At 28.0% G+C, this 25,016-nt stretch overlaps 3 protein-coding genes across 3 annotated transcripts; 2 read left to right on the top strand and 1 right to left on the bottom strand.

Moving 5' to 3' along the window:
* The first annotated feature begins 549 nt into the window (after window positions 1–549).
* Window positions 550–13,495, top strand: LOC107070554 (E3 SUMO-protein ligase RanBP2). The gene is given in 21 exon segments (XM_015328869.2): window positions 550–756; window positions 1,567–1,792; window positions 1,887–2,063; window positions 2,175–2,490; window positions 2,590–2,897; window positions 2,974–3,074; window positions 3,217–3,337; window positions 3,420–3,629; window positions 3,737–3,857; window positions 3,935–4,100; window positions 4,216–4,373; window positions 4,479–4,629; window positions 4,718–4,961; window positions 5,036–5,262; window positions 5,347–8,073; window positions 8,076–10,155; window positions 10,229–10,459; window positions 10,550–10,906; window positions 12,443–12,759; window positions 12,879–13,004; window positions 13,121–13,495. Coding segments are annotated over 21 exon segments (8,490 nt in total). The 5' UTR covers window positions 550–684; the 3' UTR covers window positions 13,175–13,495.
* A 1,855-nt stretch (window positions 13,496–15,350) lies between these two features.
* yip2 (yippee interacting protein 2) lies at window positions 15,351–18,013 on the top strand. Its single transcript, XM_015328872.2, has 8 exons — window positions 15,351–15,506; window positions 16,188–16,354; window positions 16,436–16,567; window positions 16,677–16,941; window positions 17,014–17,189; window positions 17,265–17,465; window positions 17,557–17,711; window positions 17,798–18,013. The coding sequence occupies exons 1-8, from the start codon at window positions 15,488–15,490 to the stop codon at window positions 17,880–17,882; spliced, it is 1,200 nt and encodes a 399-aa protein (XP_015184358.1). The 5' UTR covers window positions 15,351–15,487; the 3' UTR covers window positions 17,883–18,013.
* Window positions 18,014–18,199: 186 nt separating this feature from the next.
* On the bottom strand, window positions 18,200–21,064 carry LOC107070501 (4-vinylanisole receptor). Its single transcript, XM_089178484.1, has 5 exons — window positions 19,922–21,064; window positions 19,159–19,703; window positions 18,767–18,866; window positions 18,580–18,687; window positions 18,200–18,499 (listed from the first exon to the last, which is right to left on the bottom strand). Exons 1-5 carry the CDS (start codon window positions 20,195–20,197, stop codon window positions 18,302–18,304), a joined length of 1,227 nt encoding a protein of 408 aa, XP_089034610.1. The 5' UTR covers window positions 20,198–21,064; the 3' UTR covers window positions 18,200–18,301.
* Between the last annotated feature and the right edge of the window lie 3,952 nt (window positions 21,065–25,016).

Raw genomic sequence — 25,016 nt, forward strand, 5'->3', positions numbered from 1 at the left:
AGAACATGGAATCATACAATGGTTCGCAAATTGAATATCATGTTATTTTTATTTTTATACTTTGTTAATTTTTTTATAAGATAAAATTATCAATATTTAATTAAACAAATATACAAAACATAAATAACATATGCTGATTTTCTATATAATGATATAATTTTAATTACAATAAAAATGACATTATTTGAAAACACCGAAAGGTTGTGAATCACTTTTTCGAGAAGACCTAAAAAGAAAAAGATACATTTGTTAAAAAGAAAATTTAAAATATCGATTAAATTATAACAAAGATTATATGAAATATAATAAATACCATATAAATCTTAATAATAATCTATAATTAATTTATTTGCAAAAAAAAGGAGAATATAAAGTTACTAATTAATTTATAAAGGAAACATTTTGTTTTATTTCAAAGCTTATATTCATGAAAGTAAGACCAATATAACTAGACTTTTAGGGAATATTTCTAGTGACAAAAGTACACAATACTATAAATATTTTATTTCATTATTGTGGTATCATTGAAAACCGTTTGAAAGAGAAGATTATACGTTGTAGAAAGCGGCACTTCGCTTATTAAGTTTAGTGTTTTTGAACTATACATCTTATAATAAAAGTGTTAATTATAAAGTAATCCTGTCACAATATTGTGAAATAAAACGTATTTTAGTGACCAGAAACATGTTTCGGTCGAAAAAAGACGTTGACCGACACGTTCAAGATATTTTTCGTAAAGTAAAAAACGAAAATGAGGTATGGCTTGTTTTTTCTTGCTTGCTTCAGAAAGAAATTGAGAGACCATGATGTATATGATAGAAATGATCGTTTTGTCACATTTCAGGCACGCGGTTTTTAACGTTTTTAATTGATTTACTTTTGTAATTAAAGATTATTATTCATTTTTAAACCATATTAACTGGTTTTTAATATACAATAAATTTAATCAGGATTATTTCTCTTTTGTTAATATACTTAATTACAGCGTATTGATCTTTTAACCATGATATAGTAACATGTGTATGTAATATCTTGTCTTCATAACCTGTCAAACTATAAGAAGTATCCTTAAACGCTATTACATACAAATAAAATCATTTTTAAATATATCATATCTTTATTTTATTTTTTTATTTTTTTATTTTTATTTTTTTTTTCTATTAATTTATTTATTGATTTGTTTCATTTCCCTTACGAATTATTCTCAAATGATATTTGTTTTTCCCCCCTAGAAATTGATCATTTCAAGGTCATCTTTTTTATAAGATTTTAATATAATAGATGTTTATTTTATTTAATGAAACTATCTGCTCTATTTTGTATAGATATTTTTCTAAATAATATCAAGGATTCTGAGATATTATGTGTATAATAATGTAATCATGTTTTTATCTAAATATTATTTCAATTGTTTATTCTATCCAATTAATTAACAGTAATTGTAATGCAAGATATTTATATATTTTACATTTGATATTTTAAATTAGATCTTTGAAATATATTAATGACTATAATCGTAATTACAATACTATTTTATTTATGTAATATATTTTGTATTATTTTCAGAAAACATACCGTTACTATAGTATAGCTAAATTATATTATCAAGTGGGAGATTATGAATCTGCCAAAAGATATATATCTTCTTATTTGGAAATGCGAGAAGAATCATCAGGCGCACATATGTTATTTGGTCAAATTCTTGAAGCATTGGGAGACAAAGAAGCAGCAATTAATCAATACAAAATATCTCTTGGATTAGATGGAAGTCAAGATAATTTAGTCTTAAAAGGTATATGTACACAGTTAAACTTATTTACTTAAAAGGTAATATACAATGCTAACCAAATAAGTATAATTAATATATTATTATTATTATGTATTAGTTTGTGAATTGTTAGCTGATATGGATACTGGTACGGATGTTAATCATATCAGATATTGGGTAAAGAGAGCAGAGAAATCATTTCCACATGACCCAGTAATATTCAAATTAAAAGAAAAAATGTTAACAGCAGAAAAACCTGATCATGACAGTGAGGAGCTCGAAGCTTTAATTACATGTAAGTCTTTTTAATTATTATTATTATTATAATAAAATTCTATTGAAATTAATATAATAACTATAGGGTGTAATGTTTTCATACTATTCTTTATAATGAATTTCTTTTTAGCCGAATTAACCATCAAGCCAACAAACGTGGAACTGCGTGTTAAATTAATTAAATATTATATGACAAAACATAGAACGGAAGATGCTTATAATCATGCTGCTAAGGTGGAAGCAACGTATTGTCATAGAAACAGCATTTTATGGTATCATTCGCTTGTCGAGTTGTTGGGAAAATTCAAAGATAACAAAATAGATGATTGGTCATTTTGGGTCTTTTATATATCCACATTAGAAAGATATGCAGCACTTTCTTTGAAAGAGAACAACGCCAATCAAATAACTAAAACAATACCCGAAGCAATGCAAGCAGTATTTAAGTATGTTGTTATAAAAATGAATTACAATTTATTTAAAATAATATTCGTCAAATTGTATAACTTCTTTTCAAATATTTATATATGTATTTTGCTTTTCAGTTTTGATCAAGCTTTACATGAATTTAAATCACGAAATATATCTAATTATTCAATGTACACGGAAGAAATGTTAACACATATGTGGGGTCAATTACATTATCATTTAGCCTGTTTGTTATTACGCAAAACTAAACGCGAACAAGGCAACTGGGAAGAAACAAATCGACTTTGTTCAAGTTTATTTTTAATTGCATTACATATACATCCTATGGATACGACTGCTTCATGGACTGTCCATGGAAAAGAACAATTTAAAAATTTAATTCCAGTATGGAGTAGAGAAGGATCATACAGATGCAGTCAGGCTGGTATGTTTATGTATAAATTATTTATTAACGATTTCAAAATATGTCAGTTATTTTTTAAACATTTCATTTTATTTAGGTAATGTTCTCCAAGATTGTGCACAAAATAATGTCAAGAAGCTGATGAATAAAATTGATACATTTTTTTACACAGAATCATGGAAAGAACGAATTTTTCAGGTAGGTATTACGAATATTTCATTTAGAATATAATAATTTATGTCATTAATTTGTTTCTTATTTACATATGTTTAATATGTATATATATATATATATATATATATATATATATATATATATATATAAATACATACATTTTCAGAGAATTTTTGTATCCAAACTATATCAAAATCGCATAAGAACTTCACATTTTTGCAATCATAAAGTTTGTAATCCACCCCTTCAATTATGCTTACCAAATGAATTAAAACGCTATAATGAAGGTACATTTGATTATTTCTTTCTTCGAATGAAATATATTATTACTTTTTAATTTCAAATTATTTCAATGAAGTTTTATTTCAGATTCTGAAGCAGTATGGCCAGATTCATTACATCATCATGTTTGGCTCGGTATTAGAAATCGACTTCAAACTATTTTGAAGAATGATCAGACATATCCTCAGCAGTATTCTCATGTATTCTCAGACTTACAATTTTCTGTTAATAATTTAAATCAACCTACTCCTGATACATTATGTAAATTAGACATTGATGCATTTTTAAATGCTGCAGGTTAGTCATTGAAATAAACATATTAACATTATTCTTTATTATTTATAGTTTCTATTGTTAATGATAATATAATTAGAAGAAGAAATATTTATATCAAATATTTGTAGTTTTATGTGCTACTGTAATGGTTGAAGATCAGCAAAAAAGAGGTTTCATAACTCGAGAAAGACTTTCGACTCTACCAGCAGATTTAACTAGTCCCCTTTGTACATCTTCTCAAGAGAAATGGTATTAATAATTTTCTTTCTTTGTATTTATTAACAAATATTTTTGATCTATTTAAATAAAAGATTTCTCTTTCGTAGGTGGTCATATGCATATAAAATGTATTCCAGAAAAGAGACATTAGAAGGAGATTTAGGAGAAATTAGACAAGTATTACGACAAGGTTTAGAAACACTTCGTTGTATCGGTAATCATGGTCTGCATCCAGTAATTCTAGTGCATTTAGCACGATTATTTCATCATAGGGTAAATACTTATTATATTTCATATTAAATTTCTATTAAAAATATTTCAAAATATAAGTTTTATAATATAATATATGTATATAATATATAAATATATATGCTCTATGTTAATTTAGGTTAAAATATTAAAAGAAAAAGATCAAGAACATCCTGACATTACTGCTTTAGAGATTCGAAGTGAACTTTATTGGTCAGCTGTTATACCTCTTCTTGAAAGATTGCAAAATAATCAAACTTTACGTGTAACAAATACGAAATTATTTAATTATGAAGGGTAAGGTGTCGTCTATCTAATGATAACATTGTTTATTCATTTTAAACATAAAGTCTAACGAAATTTTATTTATATAACTATGTTTAACTGTGTTTATATTAATAGAACGAACATGACTAACGTAGAAGTAACTAATGCTTTGGAAGAAGGTAGATTACTTTTGGCCCAACGTTTGGTCCGTAATAAACAATACGAAGAGGCTATTGATGCATTGCAAATATTGAAATGCCCAGAAGCTACATTTCAGCAAGGACAAGTAAGATTTTTATTTTTTATTTTTTTAAACTCTTTTCTTCTTATTAATTTATTTCAAACAAAAATGTAATTTTATTTTTTTTAAATAGATTTATAAAATTCTTGCTGATGAGATAGTTGGTTCTAAACCTAGAGAAAGCTTAACATCAGAAATGAGATCACAACATATTATAATGCTTACCAAAGCTAGAAATTGTTATTATCTTACTTTAGATCGATTACGTAGTCCAGGAATGAGTTTGAAACATCCATTAGATTCTGAGCTGTGCTTACATATTTCAGCTATAGAAAATGAATTAAAAAGGATCGATCCAGATATATCACGAGGAGATTGTGAGTTTGAAATAAGATTTTATATTTATATTATTTATATTTAAATCAAATATTTTATTTCAATTATATTGCAGTAAGTAGAAATGAGTGTGATGTTTTATCGGATGAAAGTTATTCACCTGAGCATAGTGGCATTGATCAACCTATAACGACTGTACCTATATCCACGTTAACTGGATTAGGTACTCCTGTGAATTTATTCAGTACACCACAAAAGAATACCCATCGTACACCAAAACAATCAAGTACACCTTGTAGAGCACAAAATCAAGATATTCTCGACTTATCAAGAAATCGCACAGTAATTTCATAAGTTATATATATATATATATTTAATTATTTATGGAAAAAATGAAGTAATTTTTAAAACAATTTATATTTTTAGGAAGCACGTCCAAGTCCTGAACGACTTGATGCACAAATACGTCAAATGATACATGCTAAAGATACTGTTATGCAAACAATCATAGAACAAAACAAAACTATATTAGAAAAGATAGAGGAATTAACAAAAGAAATGGCAGAGTTAAGAAAAGATTCTCAAAAACAGCAACAACAACAACCACAACAACCTCAACAACCACAACAACCACAACAACCACAACAACTACAACAACTACAACTACAAATACAACAACAACAACAACAACCACCACCACCACCACCACCATCACGTATTCAACCAACGAACTTTAACTCTAATATAGAAGATGATTTATACGTTCTTGGCGAAGAAGATTACGGTGATATAAATTATACCACTAATCAGTCAGCTCAAGCAGCATCTACTATTTCTGGAAACATTTTTCCACCATCTCATAGACATCCTTATTCACCATTATTATACCCACCAGCAACAGCTTTCCAAGGTTATTATCAAGGAACAATACCATTTACTGATCCAAATGCACAAGCAATTCCAACGCTATATCCTCCGAGTGTTTATCCAATGCCTGTATTATATCCTAATCGACCTAAAGTACCAGATATGTTGCAACAAGGTCTTTTTGCTGCATCAAGATTGGCAACTCAATTGAATGATCTAGTAACACCTCAAACCAATGTACCGTTGCAAATGCCAATGCAGAAAGTAGAAGTGACAAAGCCTCAATCTATAGTAAAAGATACTTCTAGTAAGAAAGTTCCACCTGTTAATGTTGTAATAACTACTTCAGATACACTACCAACTACGGTACCATTAGTGCAACCTACTCTGAGTGTTACTATCCCAGCTCAATATAGAATGGGAAATACTTCAGCTGTTACAACTACTGTAGAAACACAAAATGTTCCACATTGTTATCAAATTACTATGCCATCTCAAGCAACTATTCCAACAACTGTTAATTTACCACCCCTGTCTACAACACTTACATCAACGCCAGCAAATATTTCTTTATCAGAAACATTTAAAATCAATAATATTGACATACGTTCAAGTGGTTCACCGAATAGTTCTGCTGAATTGATGAACGAATCAGAACATGATCCAATACCAGATTTTGTTCCTGTCATACCATTACCTGCTGAAGTTAAAGTTAAAACGGGCGAAGAAGACGAAACTACGTTATATTGTGCACGTGCGAAACTTTTCCGTTTTGTCGATAAGGAATGGAAAGAACGTGGCATTGGAAATGTTAAATTATTAAGAAATGCAGAAGGTAAAGTTCGTTTATTGATGCGCAGAGATCAAGTTTTAAAAATCTGTGCAAATCATATGTTAAGACCAGACATGGAATTAACTAGTATGCCAAATACTAATAAAGCTTGGATTTGGGTTGCAAATGATTTTGCAGACGAAGAAGTTAAAGTTGAAAGACTTTGTATCAGATTCAAAACTGAAGAAGAAGCTCTCTCGTTCAAACAACATTTTGATGATGCTAGAGCTAGCTTATCATCTATAAATGAAAAAGTAATTAATGAAAATGATAACAAATCTATAACGACGACTGTTAAAGTTTCAGAAGAGGAAAATAATTCATCATCTTCAACAGTCACGAATAATGTGCCATTAGATAAAGAAAAACCTGCTGCAACAACAGCAGCTATGGTGGGTGGTTTCTCTTTCACTTCAAAGCCGATTATTCAAACGGTTTCTACTGAAATAGAAAACGCATTGCAAAAACAAAATGAAATGCAACATAAAGTAAGCCCATTCGTAGGTTTTTCATTCAATAAACCCGACTTTACTAAAACACCAGAGATTGCAGTCAGCTCTGCAGCATCAAAAAATGTGTCTACACCTGTGACAACGCAAGCAACTATTTTTTCTTTCTTAAAAACAAACCCAATCTCTTCTCCATATTCTGAACCAACAACAACTTCTGTTTCTATTGGTGTACGCGATGTAACTACAGTCACTACGTCTCAAACAGCAGCAATTGTTTCTACAACTTCGGCATCTCGTGTCTCATTAAGAAGACCGCATGCACCTGTAATTGCACCTGCAATATTAAACATCACAACTACGGCAAGCGGTGTCACTCAAAAATCTGTTTATTTATCTGGTCAAGGAGAAGCTGAAACAAAAGTTTTATTTGAACAAAAAGCAAATCTTCAACGAAAATCCAAAGATAATAAAAATTGGGAGAATAAAGTTGCTGGACAGATGAAAATTATATTGAATGTAAAAACAGGAAATTTGAATTTATTAATGCATAGAGAAGAGGATTCCCAAGTTATATATAATCAACAGATATTACCAGAGATGAAATTTAATATTAAATCCGTTAACCAAAATTTAGTTTGTTGGACAGTTTTTGATGCTACAGGAGAAAATAAATTGGAATCATATTCTTTATTGTTTAAAAGTCCGGAGCATGCATCACAATTCTATGATACTGTTATAAACGATCAGCAGAAGAAGAAAACATCTGAAATTTCCAATGGAAGTAACAATGTAAATGCAGAAAATAAACAAGTACCTTTAGCAGAACTATTTAAACCTTCTCCAGGATCTTGGGAATGTAATGCGTGTTATACTAGAAATGATGGTAAACAATCAAACTGTTTAGCATGCGGAGAATTGTCTCCAGTTGCAACTTCTAATGAACCTCCTACTGGAACAGTCGAGTCCGTAGCACATACTCAACAAGTACCACTTTCTCAGTTATTCAAAAACCTTCTGGTTCATGGGAATGTAAAGCATGTTATATTACAAATTTGGAAGCAAATAATTATTGTGTTGCTTGTGATAGTCCTAAAGATCCATCAATGCCACCTAAACCAAAAACAAGTGGTTTCAATGTAGGATCAATATCTTCTGAATCCATACCAACATTCACTTTTGGTATTCCTCAAGAATCTGCTAAAGATACAAGTGGAGGATTTACATTCCGATTGAACAAATCGGATAAAGACGAATCTGCAAATAAAGTACAACCTAATACAGGTATAAAATCTAGTACAGACATAAAAAGCATATTTGGAGGAACGGCACAACCACCAAGTACTCAACCTTCTCAAAGTACAACACAATTTGTATTTGGTTCTCCTGGGAAGTCTTTTGGATTCAATTTTACAGCAAAATCACCAGCAAAATCACCTGGTGGAGGAGAAACAAGCGACGAAGAGGTCGTTGAAAGCGATGACATATATTTTTCACCGATAATTCCAATGCCAGATGAGATAGAAGTTAAAACTGGGGAAGAAGACGAAGAAATACTTTATAGTCATAGAGCTAAATTATTCAGGTATGATTCTGCAGTTAAAGAATGGAAAGAACGTGGATTGGGTGATATTAAATTATTAAGACATCATCAAACTAAAAAATTGAGATTGATAATGAGACGAGATCAAGTATTGAAGTTATGTTTAAATCATTTTATTTTGCCTGAAGTAGAATTTAAACCAAAAGATGAAAAAACTTGGCTGTGGAATGCCGCGGATTACAGCGAAGGAGAAATTGAGTATATGCAATTTGCGTGTCGTTTTAAAAATTCTGAAATTGCAGCTGATTTTAAAAAAGCTATTGACAATGCCAGAGAATCGGATAATTCATCGTTAAATAATGAAATTATTCAAGATGAGCAAGTACAACAACAGAAAGCAAAGCCTTCTCAGGATATTCAAGTTGTATATGAATTTAAAGTTACACCCGAAGAAAAAGCTGCTGCTTTAAAATTACAATTGCCGGAGAATTTTTATGCTTATAAACAAAAAGAGGATTGTCCAGGATGTGCAGGATGTAAAGATTTAACGCCCCCGATTGAAGATTCACAATCTCAAGGAGAATTAAAGACTACAGGAACTTCAAGTTCAACGATCTCAATTCCAAAGACGTATAGTATTCCTATGAATTCACACATTAATGAAATTAAAACTTCAGATAATGAAAATGAAAAAGATCAAACAAATGCGTCTCCTAGAATTTCATTTATGACAAAACCAGATAATACTGATTCAATAAGTAACACAGCTACGATTAAACAAAATACACCTATTACTACTACTGCTACTACTACTACTACTCATAATATGTTTGGTCCTGCTCCTCCATTATCATTTGGAGAGAACAAATCTCCTTTTTTCAGTGATAACAAATCAACTGGCTTTATATTTGGAGCACCAGCTTCTCAACCGACAATAAACGATAAATTGACAATAAGTGAATCAATTGGTCAGTCTAATAAATCTTCAGAGGACCCAAATAATACATTATCAAAATGGTTTGGTAATAGTAATGTCAAAATTTGTGAACCAGTTGGTACGAATCAACAATCTAACAATTTTCCTAGTTCTCATGGAAAAATATTTAACACGCCACAATTTACTCTTCCTGCCAGTACAACTATAATGCCTACATTTGAAAATACTAAAAATCAAGTTTTTGAAAGTATATCAAAACCAGTGGACAACACAGGATTAACAAAATCATTTTTAAACACGACAGGAAGCAGTTCATCATTAACATTTACAAATACATTTAGTAATTTATCTGCAACAACTGGCACTACTACTTCAGCACCAATATTTGGCTCAACACCTAGTGCAATGACAAATTCATCTATTTTGAAGACATCAGTATTCGGTACAACACCATTTTCAATGAATATGACTTTCGGTTCAACTGATTCTGCACCAGCAGAAGACACATCCAAGAAAGAAGATGATGCTCCTGCTTTATTTACGAATACCAATTTAACATTTTCTGCATTAGCTCAGAAAACTCAAACAACGGAAGCTTTTAAACAAGGTATGAATTAATGTAGTTAATTATTTGCAAAATAAAAATATTACAATGCATTATATTATTTTCTTTTCCACAGATCCAACATTTTCTTTCGCTGGAACTGGTTCGTCCGTATTTGGTTCTAGAATAACATCAACAAAAATAGAACCAAAACAAAACCAATTAGATGAAAATAAAAAAGATGATAACGATGAAGATGAGGGTAATGAGAATGAAAACGATCAGGAATATGATCCATATTTTGAACCTCTTATTCCATTGCCGGATGCTATTGAAGTACGAACTGGCGAAGAAGATGAAATAAAAAGTAATTATTTCAATTTAAGTTTGCTTATTTTGTTAATCTTATTTATACCTATATGATATAATATTAAATTGATTGTAAATATGTTTACAGAGTTTTGTAATAGAGCCAAATTATATAGATACGATAATGCTACAAAAGAATGGAAAGAAAGAGGAGTCGGAGAAATGAAAATTTTATATCATGCCGAATATGGAACATATCGATTATTGTTACGTAGAGAACAAGTTCATAAACTTGTATGTAATTTTCTAATCACCCAGGATATAGAATTCCGTCCTCTTTCCACATCGAATAGAGCATGGATATGGGCAGGTATGAATCATGCAGAAGAACCTCCAACTGTCGAAGAACTTGCAGTTAAATTTAAGACAGACGAATTGGCTACAGAATTTAAGACCATCATTGACAATATACAACAAGTACTACGTGAAAGAGCAAATGAACAAGGTAGCTAATCTTATTTTTTTTTTTTTGCTAATTAGTTATTGTCGATGTTCGTAATGAAAAAAACTTTACTGCATGACATTGAAATATTCGTTTATTTTCTTTTAGTCTTTTTGTATTATGTAGTATTCTCTCTTTAAAATTATATTTATATATGTATAACAATATTTAATTTTATAATTAGTGTGATACACCTTTTTTGTGAAATGTCAATTGTATAAAATTTGCTGTAAATGTAAGTGTATATAAAAAATGTAAAAATACATATAATGTTTCATTGAAATTAATGATTTAACGTATTGGAAATATTATATTTACAATAGTTTATTGTTTTTCTATAGACACAGCTTGCACAATTTTTTCGATTGTTTTTTTTGTATAAAATACATTTTAAGATTTTCATATCATTTTGAAATTATTTAACATCTTTACAAAACAGATTCATAATGAAAATTTATTTTTTAATAGACAATAGAATATTTTTCCTATATTAATATATTTATTATTATGACGTAATTATTTCATTTTTATTTTAAATGTTGTAAAATAACAATTCGAAAACTATTACAAGTGAATTATGAAAATGCATTTTTACATTTAATATATAACTTTCATGTTAAAATTTATATAAAATATAATTTTTTTTTTTGGAGATATTAAATGATATTATTTTGCGAACAAAGTGTTCTTCTTCAATTTATCGAAATATTATTTTAATTTAAGAAATTCCTTTGATCAATTCATCCATATTTAATGTTTGTAATTAATTTTGAATCCATTACAACTTTTCATATATAATTTCTCTTTTCAGTAAATAAATAAATATATTTTATATTAAATTAGCGATTGTAGTATAAGAATAAATAAATGTAACATTTTTTTGGTTAATTTTAAACCAATATTATTTGTATAGGTCAAAATAAATGGATATTATGACTATATAATATAATTCAGTACAATATTTAATGAAAGATTATTTGTAATTATATATAACCATTATGGTCAACGCTAGTTATTCATCACATTTATATTTTAAATATTTCCATTTATAACATATAAACAATCAGAAGGGCATGAATTTCATTTTTTGTTTGCTTTTCTTTTTCATTTATTTATTATCTTTTATAATTTTTCAAATATTATGCTTTATATTTTATCATTGTTTTAAAATAAGGTTTTTCATTTGTAATATACATACTGTATTGATGTAATAATAATAATAATAATAATAATGATATCAACAACAATTAAGTGAAAATGTTAATTTGTGAAAGTCTGGGATAATAGATCAGTGGTTTATGATTAAATAATTTCTAAAAAGTATACACATTAAATAATCAAAAATGATTAATAACGTTAATGCTGCCAATACCGAATATAATGTGGCAGCACACTATTTATTTATTTTATTATATTATGTAAGTTTTCAAATGTTATTTATTCAATTTGAAATCATTTTACATCAATTTGAATTTTATAATTAAATATTATAATAGATTATGGTTTTTGTTTTTATATGCATTTATATTTGTTATATAGATGTCCAGTATAACAGTGATGAAATTGTGCAAGAAGATGAAGAGGAATGTGTCGAAGAGTTTGATGATAAAATTGATGATCAAGAGGATGTCGATGATGACGATGAAGGATCATTATTATTTGAAAAAAGAGCGACATTATATACGACATCAAATTATACAGTAGGAATATTTGAACCTGCATGGGTACAAATAGCTTTAGGAACATTAGCAGTATATTATGATTCAAATATTTTTGGTGAAAAAATAATATTAAAAGCCGACGAAACTGGAGAATGTTTAAGTAATACGATAATTACTATGACTACTGACATGGAGGTAATAATATATATATATAGATATATTTGATTTTTATTTAAAAAAATATAGTAAAGATAGAAATTTTGTTGTAATAATCTATTTAAAATATATATATTTTTTTTTGTAATCATTTCAAGCTCGATGAAAAAACATGCATTTGGACTGCCATCGATCATGCTTTAGAGCCTCCAAAAAGTCGCACTTTGAAAGCAGTCTTTTCGTCAGTTCAAGCAGCTGAACAAATGCATAAAATTTACTTATATGTAAGTAATACTTCATAATAAGAAATTTTAATACACATTTTAAGTTACATTAATTAAATTAATTAAAAAGATATAAGTAATATATATATCATATTTTTTAATGAAATTATTTTCAGGGATTGGAATGTGCTAAACAAGCAGGTATTAGTGAGGAAATAGAAGAAAAATGATAAAATTTGTTGTAATAATTAATTTAAACGATCTCTCTTATAAACATAGAACGTATTGTTATTGAAATCTCACTCGAGGAAACTTTTTATTTTTTATGTTTTCCAAAAAATAGTCTATATACAAACAAAAAATGGCATTGATGTAGATATTAATTGACTATCTTATTATTACATAATTTTCTATTTTAGTCCATGCATTTACCAAAATAGTATAAGCAACAAACAAACAAACAAAAAAACATGTCTTCATAATTTTATTCTGTATTTGATATATATATATATCTCTTAAAAAAAAAAAAAAAAAAAAAAAAAAAACACAAATTAACTAGAGTAAATTAAATTTTACTCGATAAATAAAAAACAAAGTGTGTGTGCCAATAATCGGTTGTCCTGATGATTGCCTTATAACAAAATAGATTACAAGATTTCCTGTTGTTTATTAATAGTCATTAAAAATAATGATTTCTTTCATTATTTTCCATTAATAAATATTTCAAAGTCATTTACTAAAGAAATATAAATAGTAAAAATATGCGAGATATACAACTATTTTTTTGTTAACTGTAAATATAATACAATATCATAATACAACTTCTTGAGAATGATTAATAGTATAAATAGAAATATTATCCAAAATAGAAAATGATTATTAATAATAAGTTAACTTGCACCTTTTAACATAAAGTTATATATTTCTTTATAGAGTAACAATAAGTTTCTATATAATATAGAAATTTAAATAGAAATAATTTCAACTAAAATTATTTCTAATCGTTAGAAGTAATTTTATTTCATCGCATATTTATACAAGATAACATAAAATGAAGAAATATATATATATCTATATATATGATTTGTAATATCTATCCTATTAGTTCAAAGTTCATTTCATTAACTGTGCTCGTATAAATATTTACAACATGCGCATTTATCTTATCGATGTATGAATAATTATTTGAGTGTTTATAATGACAGAAGATATAATCAAAGTTCTAATTGTATAATTATATCTCGTAGAAATATTTAAACTACTGTCTACGGTTATAATCTTCCGTTCTGTGTCGTAATTTTACATTTTATTTCTTAAACATATAAAATTATAGGCATATATATTATACGTATGACCCTTAGATTTAGATATTTATATAGATGTTGTGTTGTTATTTATAATCAGTACAATATGTTCTATCTAAATATAAAACATTTTTTTCTTTCTCCATATTCTGTATATATGATATATGTATAAAATTATAAACATATTTATATAGGTGGATTTAGTATAGTACTTAGAATTGTATCCTAATATTGTTCCAAATACAACATGCTTACAATGATAGATATTTAAATATATTTTTATTATTTCTATTAATTTTTATATTTATTCATGATTTAATATTGCAACGATCGAGTACAAGAATTCTTTTAGTATATTTTACATTTGTATTATTAAATTGTGATTATGTTGAAAATAAAAACATGTAACAAAATAACAAACAAAATTTTGTTTTATTAATATATATATATATATACGTATATATGTTATATACACGTCTTATTACTTATAACTTGTTACTTTGGACTTTGAACAATTGCAAATGTATTATCAATCAGTTATATTAGTGCTATCATTACAGAACAAAACAAAATAAAAGAAATAGCCGGTAATTTATTTTCAATTAAAGTTGAATTTCTTCTATGAAATTTAACAAATAATAGAAATAAAATATAAAAGAAAAATGTAAAATTATTTCTTTTTATTATTTGTTAATTATATTTTTGTCTTATATGCATCAAGCAAAGAAAAATACCAAAAATATTATAAACAATTTAAAATAAGAAATAGAATTCACGTTTTGAATTGTTATTATTAAAATTAATTTCCAAATTCTTTAAAAAAAAAAAAAAAAAATAGTAATAAATTCCATTGAATTGGAGGTGAAAGAGAAAATGAATTAATGAATAATTACAATTGTATTGTACGACTGTTGATTGAATGATATTAAACAATACAATAAGAATGTGATATAATTTTAAAAAATGTTAATTAATGAGTTTATTTATATTGTTGATTCTATTTAATATAAATAAAATATATGTGTTTAAGACCAGGGTACCGAATTCGCTAGTGCCGTCATTCACATTTTTTCTGCTATCACCCCCACTACACAATTCGTAATGATACAGCACAATGTACAAATAGTACTGAATGATGTGAGAGAAACCAGTAGGATTACTTTTCATTCATTAAATAGTATCGTTAATTAATTTTTATTTTTCATTATTAAGTGTTAAATTTTTTATTAATATTACAAAATGTCGATCGCTACGAAAGGTAAGAAGATCTGAAAAGATCTAAATCTGATAAATCAAAACAAAAAAGAAACATATATACACTTTGATCACTTCCTTTATTCTTTTTGTTTCCTTCATTTAATTTATATGTTTCTAAATAGAACATAATTTTTAATAATTTAATTAATTTGTAAATGTAATTTTAATTAATTTGTAAATAAAATAATTATTTTATTTACAAATGACCTATATTGATTTACAAAAAGTTATTCGAATTAGTATAAGTATATTCATTTATGCTATTTATTTTTATAATTTGTAACATATGTTATAAATATTTATATCTTGTAAATGAAAAACAAATAAAATGAAATAAGATGAAGTAGAAAAATAAGTTTACTGTTTATAAATAGCTGGACCATTGTGATAAATAAGATAGAAATAAATTTGATTATTTAATATTACAAATATGACGCGTTATCGTATAGTTACAGTGTTAAATTTTAAAAACCGGTTCAAACTAACTGTGGTATAGAATTCACGTCATCTCTTACATGACATTGTAGTTCTTATCATATCGCGAACCTAATGATAAAAATATTTAAAATTTTAAATTATTGTATTTCATAATTCTAAAATTTCACATAAAGTTAACGAAGATGTAGTAATTTTTGAATTTATGTCAATGATTAAAGTCTTTTTACTTTTCTTTTGTTTTCAGGTATCTTTATTGTTGCTGCAAAGCGTACTCCATTTGGAACAATGGGGGGAGTTTTTGCGAATAAAAGTGCTACTGAATTATCCGTTGTTGCAACTAATGCTGCGATGCAATCATCAGGAATAAAGCCTGAAAAAATTGATAGCGTTATTTTTGGACAAGTATTAACGGTACATATTTATTATAGTATACTCTCTCTCTCTCTCTATCTTTTGTTTATTATACAATTGATTATTAAATACAAATTATAGTTATCGTCCGCAGATGGTGCCTTTTTACCACGTCACGTTTTACTACAAAGTGGCATACCATTGGAAAGACCTGCATTAGGAATAAACAGATTATGTGGTAGTGGATTTCAATCTATTGTGAATGCAGCACAGGTTGTTTTTTTACAATAAACTATGATTATCTTTATTATTGATGAATCATATTGTTGTTATATATAAAAATATCTAAACGTATAGAGTAATTTTTATTAATACTTTTCAGAATATTATATCAGGTGAATCAAGAATCGTTGTAGCTGGAGGTGCTGAGAATATGAGCCAAGTACCATTCGTTGTAAGAGGTATTCGATATGGAACAGTATTAGGTCAAAAACACGAGTTTGAGGATGCTCTTTGGGCTGGATTATTTGATAGCTATTGTAAATTACCTATGGGTGTAACTGCTGAAAAGCTTGGAGCAAAGTATAATTTAACCCGAGAAGAAGTCGATGAATTTGCTTTGAGGAGTCAACAATTATGGAAAGCCGGTAAGATTTTTATAATAATATTTTCTATAAATAAATAATTATTGATGTTATTTAAACAAAATATTATTCTAGCAAACGATGCTGGTTATTTCAAAGAAGAACTTGCCCCAGTTACAGTAAAAGTAAAGAAACAAGATGTAACAGTTTCTGTAGATGAACATCCAAGACCTAAAACGACAAAAGAATCTTTGGCAAAATTGAATCCAGTGTTTCAGAAGGATGGGCTTGTCACTGCCGGTTCAGCATCGGTAAAAGAAACTTTAATAGTTTAATTAATGTTTTATAAACGACAATGTTCAATTAATTCTTTTCATAATCTTCAGGGTGTTTGTGACGGCGCAGGAGCATTGATTCTTGCTAGTGAAGAAGCTGTCAAAGAAGAAAAATTGGTACCATTGGCACGTTTGGTAGGATACAGTGTCGTTGGTGTTGATCCCAGTATTATGGGAATTGGACCAGCCCCGGCTATTCGTAATTTACTTAAAATTACAGGTAAAACATTGAACGACATCGAGCTTGTTGAGGTAAGATCGAATATAATTGAACTATTACTTATCTTGTTACCATATTGAAAAACAAAGTTCTTTTCTAATTGTATATATTATTTACTCGAAGATTAACGAAGCATTTGGTGCACAAACTCTGGCCTGTGCCAAAGAACTTCAATTAGATATGAACAAATTAAATGTAAATGGTGGTGCAATAGCGCTTGGTCATCCATTGGGTGCATCCGGTAGCAGGATTACTGCTCATTTGATACACGAACTTAGGTAAATAAAACTAAAATGATATTATTATTATATCTTATTTAAAATATTTTTATCACTTATATTATTTATCTTTTTATATATTACAGGCGTAGAAAAGCTGGCAAATTAGGAATTGGTTCAGCGTGTATTGGCGGAGGTCAAGGAATAGCCGTTATGATAGAACGTCTTTAAACAATTGAATACGTTTTTTATCTATTAGTTAAAAAACAAAAATGGTAAAAATATTTCATACGACTGAATATCTTGGAATAAAAGAAAAACAGATATTTTTGATATTTAAATATATTGTGATACGTATTGTATTTATGAACATATTTTTATACCTCTAACTATGATATCTTAATCAGCCGTTGCATTTTGTAATACCGTAAAAATGGAATAAGACATTCGTAAGATCTGCAATTGAACCATAACAAAAATTTGTATAAAATATTATAAAACAAATTTAGCCCTTTGCACAGTATAATTATATACAATATATGTATATGTATTTTGCTGTTACATTCAATTAAATGAAAACGACTCTAGAAGATAATAGAAATAAAGTAATTAATAGTGACGTCTAAATAAGTGCAAAGGACTAAATAAAGTTAGAATGATAAGATATCTAGTTCTTTGGTGTGAATATTTACATTAACAAAAGTATTCAAAGATAACGTGAAAACCTTTCCGGCATATAATGTAAGAGGTCGTTGAGCTCTGATTATCACTATTTGTAATGCACATTTAAAACGATTACTCGCATTCCACCAATCGTTGCAATAAGCTGCTTTACTAACATACATATTCTGTAATTATATTTATAATTTTTTATAAAACTAAATTTTAAATTATCAACGATAATTAAATAATATAAAATAATACTTACATGTAATTGCAACTCATTACCGTGCCAACAGTATATAAAAATTTGATAAGTCATGCAACACATATACATGAGCATACCAAAAAGAATAGCTGGAATATATACTTTCATCTGTAATCGATTAATCAATCCAAATCATAATATTTTTATAATAATATTAATGACTTTTCGAATAAAATAAAAAATGTACCTGCGAAATGTTAAAAGCTATCAAACAAATGATGATGCAATTGACGAAAAATTGTAAAAGGATCATTGTGCCAAAAATATTTTGTATCTCTTTGATGAAACTATATATGTAATACGAGAGAAATATATGTAACATTAATAATTAAATTCTTTTACGGACGAGTGTCGACAAATAGTTGTCTAAGTCTCTGATTTTAATCTTTTAAAGGAAATGTAATTCTGTGTAGTATATTATATCGATAAGTATTTTATCGCTTAGGAAAATTAATGTACGCTAGCCGTTGTATAATTCGCTAAGCTAAACACATTTGGACGACTATTTATGACACTCTTCCATAAATGGTTAAATATAATAAAATATAATTTTTGTTAATAATTAGATGTCGAACAAACCTAAATATAATGTTACTATGTATAACGCATTTCTTTAACGTTTCATATGGAACATCATAAAGAATTTTTTGTTCATTAGAACAATCGTTCGCGTTTCTTACAATATTAATTAGTTTTTCTTCTTGATAATTTTTTATCGAAGCTATGGTCTGACACAATATTGAAAGTTGACAACATGCAACAGTTATAAGCCCAGTGACTAAAGTATCCATAGCCACATTATGAAAACAAGCAACGAAGATAGCCACTGCCTGATGTAACGAAGTGATTTCAAAAGCTGGAGTGACAGTCACGTTGTAAGGATACCAACCTTCCATTGGTAATCTTCTTGATCTCCCAGCAATAAGATCTGCAATGGGTGTAAAACCCCAACATAGTACAGCTACTGTACCAAAACTTTGATAAGCTATATGATGAAAAATTCCTTGCCAAGTATAACGAGTTACCGTATAACCGTAATTAATTTCGTTTCGTGCAAATATATCATTTTTTATTATATTTAAAAGATTTCGTATACGTTTTTGCCGATGAAGAATTATTATTATCTATAATAAATAATTTTCTTCATTATACAGGATGATTTGCTTAAATGTAGAACCTATATTACTTGCAAACTGTTTCTTATTTAAAGAAATGTTTTAAAATGGTATAGTATTGAATAATAAACAATTTATAATTAATTTAGGTAAGACACTTTTTTTTAGAGTGAATCACCCTGTAATTAAAAACACCACGACGTTATACATATTTTTTTCAGACAAACCTTGTATGCGTGGGTACAATTAGTCATAAGAAGAGTTGCTCCAGCAACTAATCTTCCTAAATCGTTCAAACTTAATATAATATTAGCTATTTCGGTTAACAAAAAAATTCCTAACATAAACGTGAAACTGCATATCGTACAAATGATATACAATGAACGATATTTTCCTTGAGGTGGCCAAGTTCCCATATAATAAATAATTGTTAGGCTTACTTTTAAATGAAAATTTGGTTCTATCCGATGTAAAATTGGTTTTTCTACGTCGTATTCATTCATGTTCAACGTGACTATCCTATCTTTAGTTTTTACAATTACTTAATATCGAACTATAACTGAAACGTCATTTTTGATTTTTAGATACTAGAATATAATTCAATAAGAAAATTTGATATTCCTTTAAAGAATTTTTAATTAAAAGACAATCCGTTTAATTAATGGTTTTCATCATACATAAATGATTGAAGATTACAGAAGACAAAGATAAATTAATAGGTTCCACAGTTTATGAAATTATAGACCATCAATGTTTCTGAATATATTATTCGATTTAGAATGAGAAAATGACTTTAAATTACAAGCTAGTAGATCAATATGTCGTGCAATTAAATATTATTATAGTGCATTATTATATAAGATTTGTACTTACATGTTGAGGTATATGTCATTTAGAAATATCGATTGGGGTATATTGGAATAGAAGATGGAGACGATCTATAAACATTCTTTGAAGATTGTTGTATGTCCAGTCGACTCATGGATTCTAACAATGAGGATAGGGGGGAATGGGTGGTTGAACGAGATAAGGTTTTCATAGTGCAGTGGAAAGAGATATTACTCAATTGCTTAGATTTCGTTTTTCTTTCTCTTTTGACAAGCAAATTCAAAATCATTGATACATTTCCATAAATATTAAAAATAATAATAATTAATTTTTAGTGTATAAACAAATGTGTGCCTTCAGAAATGCCATTATAAATATATTTAGCTTCTTTAAATAGAAGCAAATAAAAAAGGTTTGATGATAAATCCAACGATGATCACCTGTAACAAAAAGAAAACAATATTAATCATACAATCAAGTGGTACAGAGTAGCCTAACATATGAATCTTCCAATTCGTAGATGCACTTTTCAATTGAATTCTTTATTTAATTTAATCAAATCTCTATTTACCGTTGCAATAAAATTAAATTTAAACGCGTAATTTTACATTTACTTAAAAAAAATATATATATAAAAAAAGGAAAAGTACAGATATAAAGTTACTACAAAAAAATATCTATTAATTATTATAAAATACTTTTAAGCTACTATTCTCTAGAAAAAATAAATTACAAGTTTAATAAAATACAATTACAGTGAAAAAATTTAAAGACAAAACAAGAAAAGAGAAATTACTATAATATTCAACAAACGTTAATTGAGCTTAAAAAATTAATAATAAGGGAATATTCATGTTTTTGACTCTAATTAACTAAAAACTTATGCATCTTTTTGACGATATAGACACGAATTTGGTGTCCCAAGGAGATGGAATGGTCCATCATCTCCAATTACAACTAGAAATTAATGACGAGCAAAGAAATAATACAATAAAATATAAAATATGACTAAAGAACTATTCTCGAAAGGTTCGAACATGATGTTGAACCTTAGAAAATAATTCAGTAGTCTGTAGTTGCCCTCTTCAGCCACAATTATGTGGGGGCCTCTTCGGCATATGCCTCTTCTTTCTTCATTCCCTGAAAACTGCATTTGGACATTTTCTACGTGCGAGCAAGATAAGATTTTTTATACTACTTTTGCAAATAAACTCGTATTTTGTTATGGTTCTAGTTCTCAATTATAACAAAATTAATTTACATTTCGCGTTCACTTTTCTAGCTCGTGGACCATCAATAAATTTAGAGTTCATTGACCATACACGAGAAAATTTAATCGAATGTCCAAGCAGATAATAATTTCCCTCGATGACCTAATAACACTTCGCACTTTTAACGTCGAGTAATAAAATCGAATTGAAATAAATAGTGCAATAAATGGAATGCATTTTAATTCATTATTTAATTATATTTAATTATATCAAATATTTCTAGCTGTAAGAGGAAATCGCGATAGTGCGTAGTGCTAATCCTGAAATGCTTAAAACTAAGTATCAAATGCATCAAAGAATTTGCGAATTTGATTCGACTCTATCTCGTTCGAGGTAAAATCGAAGTAGAAATAAATCTTTCAAATGGTTGCAAATACCTTTGAATCATGATACATAATAAAGATCACAGAATAGTCACAAAATAAATTAACAAATCAAACATAATATAGAATGAGATGATCAAATTTTGTAACAATTCTGTATAAAACAGGAGGCGAAATTTCCACTCCGGAGTGGAAGCAAGAAGTCTAATGCCTTTCCTGGATCCTACCTACTTAAAATTAAAGTTTTCCCATTCATTCTGAGAAGTATGCTACCTGCCTGCCTATTATCCACATTTTTACCCATTTTAAGAAAAACCACACATACCCACCCACTCACTCCACGGTTCTCACACATACCACCAGGGTGCAAAAGCCTAAACTAGAGAGCATGCCCCGGGGCACCTCCGACACCCTAGTTCAACCACGTTTTCTAAACTTATATGCTAATGGGTATACGTACGTTTTGCTGTAATCGACTGCCAAGGCTAATGATTATTGCATAAAAAACTAAAGCAAAAATACAAGTATACACTAGTATATATATATGCATACTAGTTATATACGTGTATGTTTCCACAAATAAATGTGGGGGCTCTACTATGCAAACGATTATCAAAAAAAAGAAAGTTATAAATATTTAATATAAATATAAGAATACAAAAACGTGATATGTTGTATTAATGTACTTTGAGTATTTAATGATGTATTAAATGAATAAAAAATATCGCGAACGATGTACAGTACACACTACCTAATACGCACACACAGGTGTAAAGTACATCGTGCAATCACTAGCACAATAACAGCCGCCAATAGGGGAAAAAACTAAAACTAAACCCACGCTAACTGTTTCTCACCCATACGTGTAACACCTGGGCACACGCATAGATGAGAACGCAGAGAGTATGGGGGGGAGAAACGGGAGATTAGTATATTAGAAGCTGAAAATCCTGATCTAAAAAATATGATTAAGACGTAAACACATAAATGCATTTGTAAAATAAAAATTCATCTAAGCGACTAAGGACTCTACAAGTCATTTGGTGAATAATGACTTAAACAAGCGAATGAAAAAAAAAAGTTACCCCATATGAAACAATTATAGTTTCGAGGTAAGGATGTATTAAAAGACTCTACAATGATGATGGATATTTTTTGCAAATCTCGGACGACTTTTTCATTAAATGGCTGTTCTAATTAAAGAACTGGGCTTTGAGCCGCCACTTAACTGCCAAAGTCTATCCGTCGCGAATGAGTTTGTCTTCTTGCTCATTTATTTAAAATATCAAAATATTGATATATCAAAATTAATCTCGATTAGGTAAACAATGTACGAAGCAATGCATGTAAGACATTTATTACATGCTTTTCTAGACGAAAACGAGTAAATTAATGCTCGATTTCATCACTACTGACCACGAACAAAACACGTAATAAAAAAGAGAGTGCATTTATTAATTGTATTATTAATTAAATGAATTTAACCGATGAGACAAGAAAACCTATCCTGAACTAATAATAAAACATACAATACAATATACAATTTTCATGAGTAACTCCTAAAAAGGAATTATTCATGTGCTCGTCAATAATTTATTTAAATAATTACAACCAGTAACTCGTGCCGATTTGGACCTTTCATCCTCGGCATGATTGAGCACTGGAGGGACTTTAAATAAGAACTCACAGTTTAAGATGTTCTGCGATGGCTCCAAAACACTCCTACTTCGTAGCAAGTATTGTAGTCGGACGATGGAAGATGATACTCGATTTGCCATTGAAGAAGATCCATCGAAGAACCACCAAAAATCCATCGAAGATTCATCAAAGATCCATCGAAGAATTCGTCCAACATCTTTGAAAGGAAGAAATTCCATGGCTATGTCTGTAAAATAAAATAGAACAAAACGATAAGTTGTCTAGAATATTATCCAAAATCATATAAAATAAAATCGAATAAAATGTAAATAAAAATGAATACTTACAATGCATTTCAATGAGATGCAGCTCTATTGCATCATGGTGATGCACCTCGCGTGAATCTAAAAACGCGGTATTAACGAAAATAAGAAACTATAGATGAGTTTCTTATCGCGAAACCGAAATTTTATTATACGACGAACATCACTGACTCTAATTCGCGTTTGATTTTAACTTATTACTCGCCCGATCACTGATTCTAGACTGCACTAATTCAAAGACTGCATTGCTCGCAGTCAAATGCAAGAACAAAAATTTCACTCCCGGTCACTTCACATGGGCCATTCGTGCACGATTGCAATCTGAAACTGAAATAAAAAGCAATACTATTAATATCATTACTATTACAGACAATCATTAAAATTTTTAAGGAATTATTTAATAAAAGAACATACTCACTTTAAATCTTTATTGATGAATGCACAATGGGTCCCCTATCCTTAGGATGACGATGACAATGCACAAATAATGACTATAAAACTGCATTACATTCAATTAATTCAATTAACACTAGATTTATGGACTGAGCAAATTTGATTTATTTCAAACTTTTTTGTGTTACATATATATAAAATGAAAATATTTTTTTATTAATTTTAATTTAATAAAATTTAAATTTAATTAACTTCAATGTAGAATATTTTTTTTAAATTATATGGTAATTTTTAATGCTGTAATGAAATATACGTAAATATTTATTTCTCTTCTCTACCCACTTTTTCATTTAAACATTGTTTGTAAATTTTAAAAAAATGGTGAACAAAACAATAGTGAACAAATCTAGTGTTAAACGAATTTTTAATGAACTTAATAAATAAAATGTGAATATATATACCATTCCAACGATGATCTGAAACACAAATAAAAACAATATTATATAAATCGTTGTTATATAAAAATTACTATAGTTATTGATAAAA

The sequence above is a fragment of the Polistes dominula genome, unplaced genomic scaffold (genome assembly GCF_049000335.1).
Source record: "Polistes dominula isolate Pdom_NZ unplaced genomic scaffold, Pdom_raw_medaka contig_11, whole genome shotgun sequence".
NCBI lineage: Eukaryota > Metazoa > Arthropoda > Insecta > Hymenoptera > Vespidae > Polistes > Polistes dominula.

Excerpts from the sequence above, each read along its gene's own strand:
- yip2 (XM_015328872.2), top strand. Across the intron at positions 17,466-17,556 it reads ACGACATCGAGCTTGTTGAG|ATTAACGAAGCATTTGGTGC; the intron begins GTAAGATCGAAT and ends ATTTACTCGAAG. Across the intron at positions 17,712-17,797 it reads CATTTGATACACGAACTTAG|GCGTAGAAAAGCTGGCAAAT; the intron begins GTAAATAAAACT and ends TATATATTACAG.
- LOC107070501 (XM_089178484.1), bottom strand. The coding sequence starts at position 20,197 with ATGAATGAATACGACGTAGAAAAACCAATTTTACATCGGATAGAACCA. Across the intron at positions 18,867-19,158 it reads CATAGTAACATTATATTTAG|TTTCATCAAAGAGATACAAA; the intron begins GTTTGTTCGACA and ends TTACATATATAG. Across the intron at positions 18,688-18,766 it reads TAGCTTTTAACATTTCGCAG|ATGAAAGTATATATTCCAGC; the intron begins GTACATTTTTTA and ends AATCGATTACAG.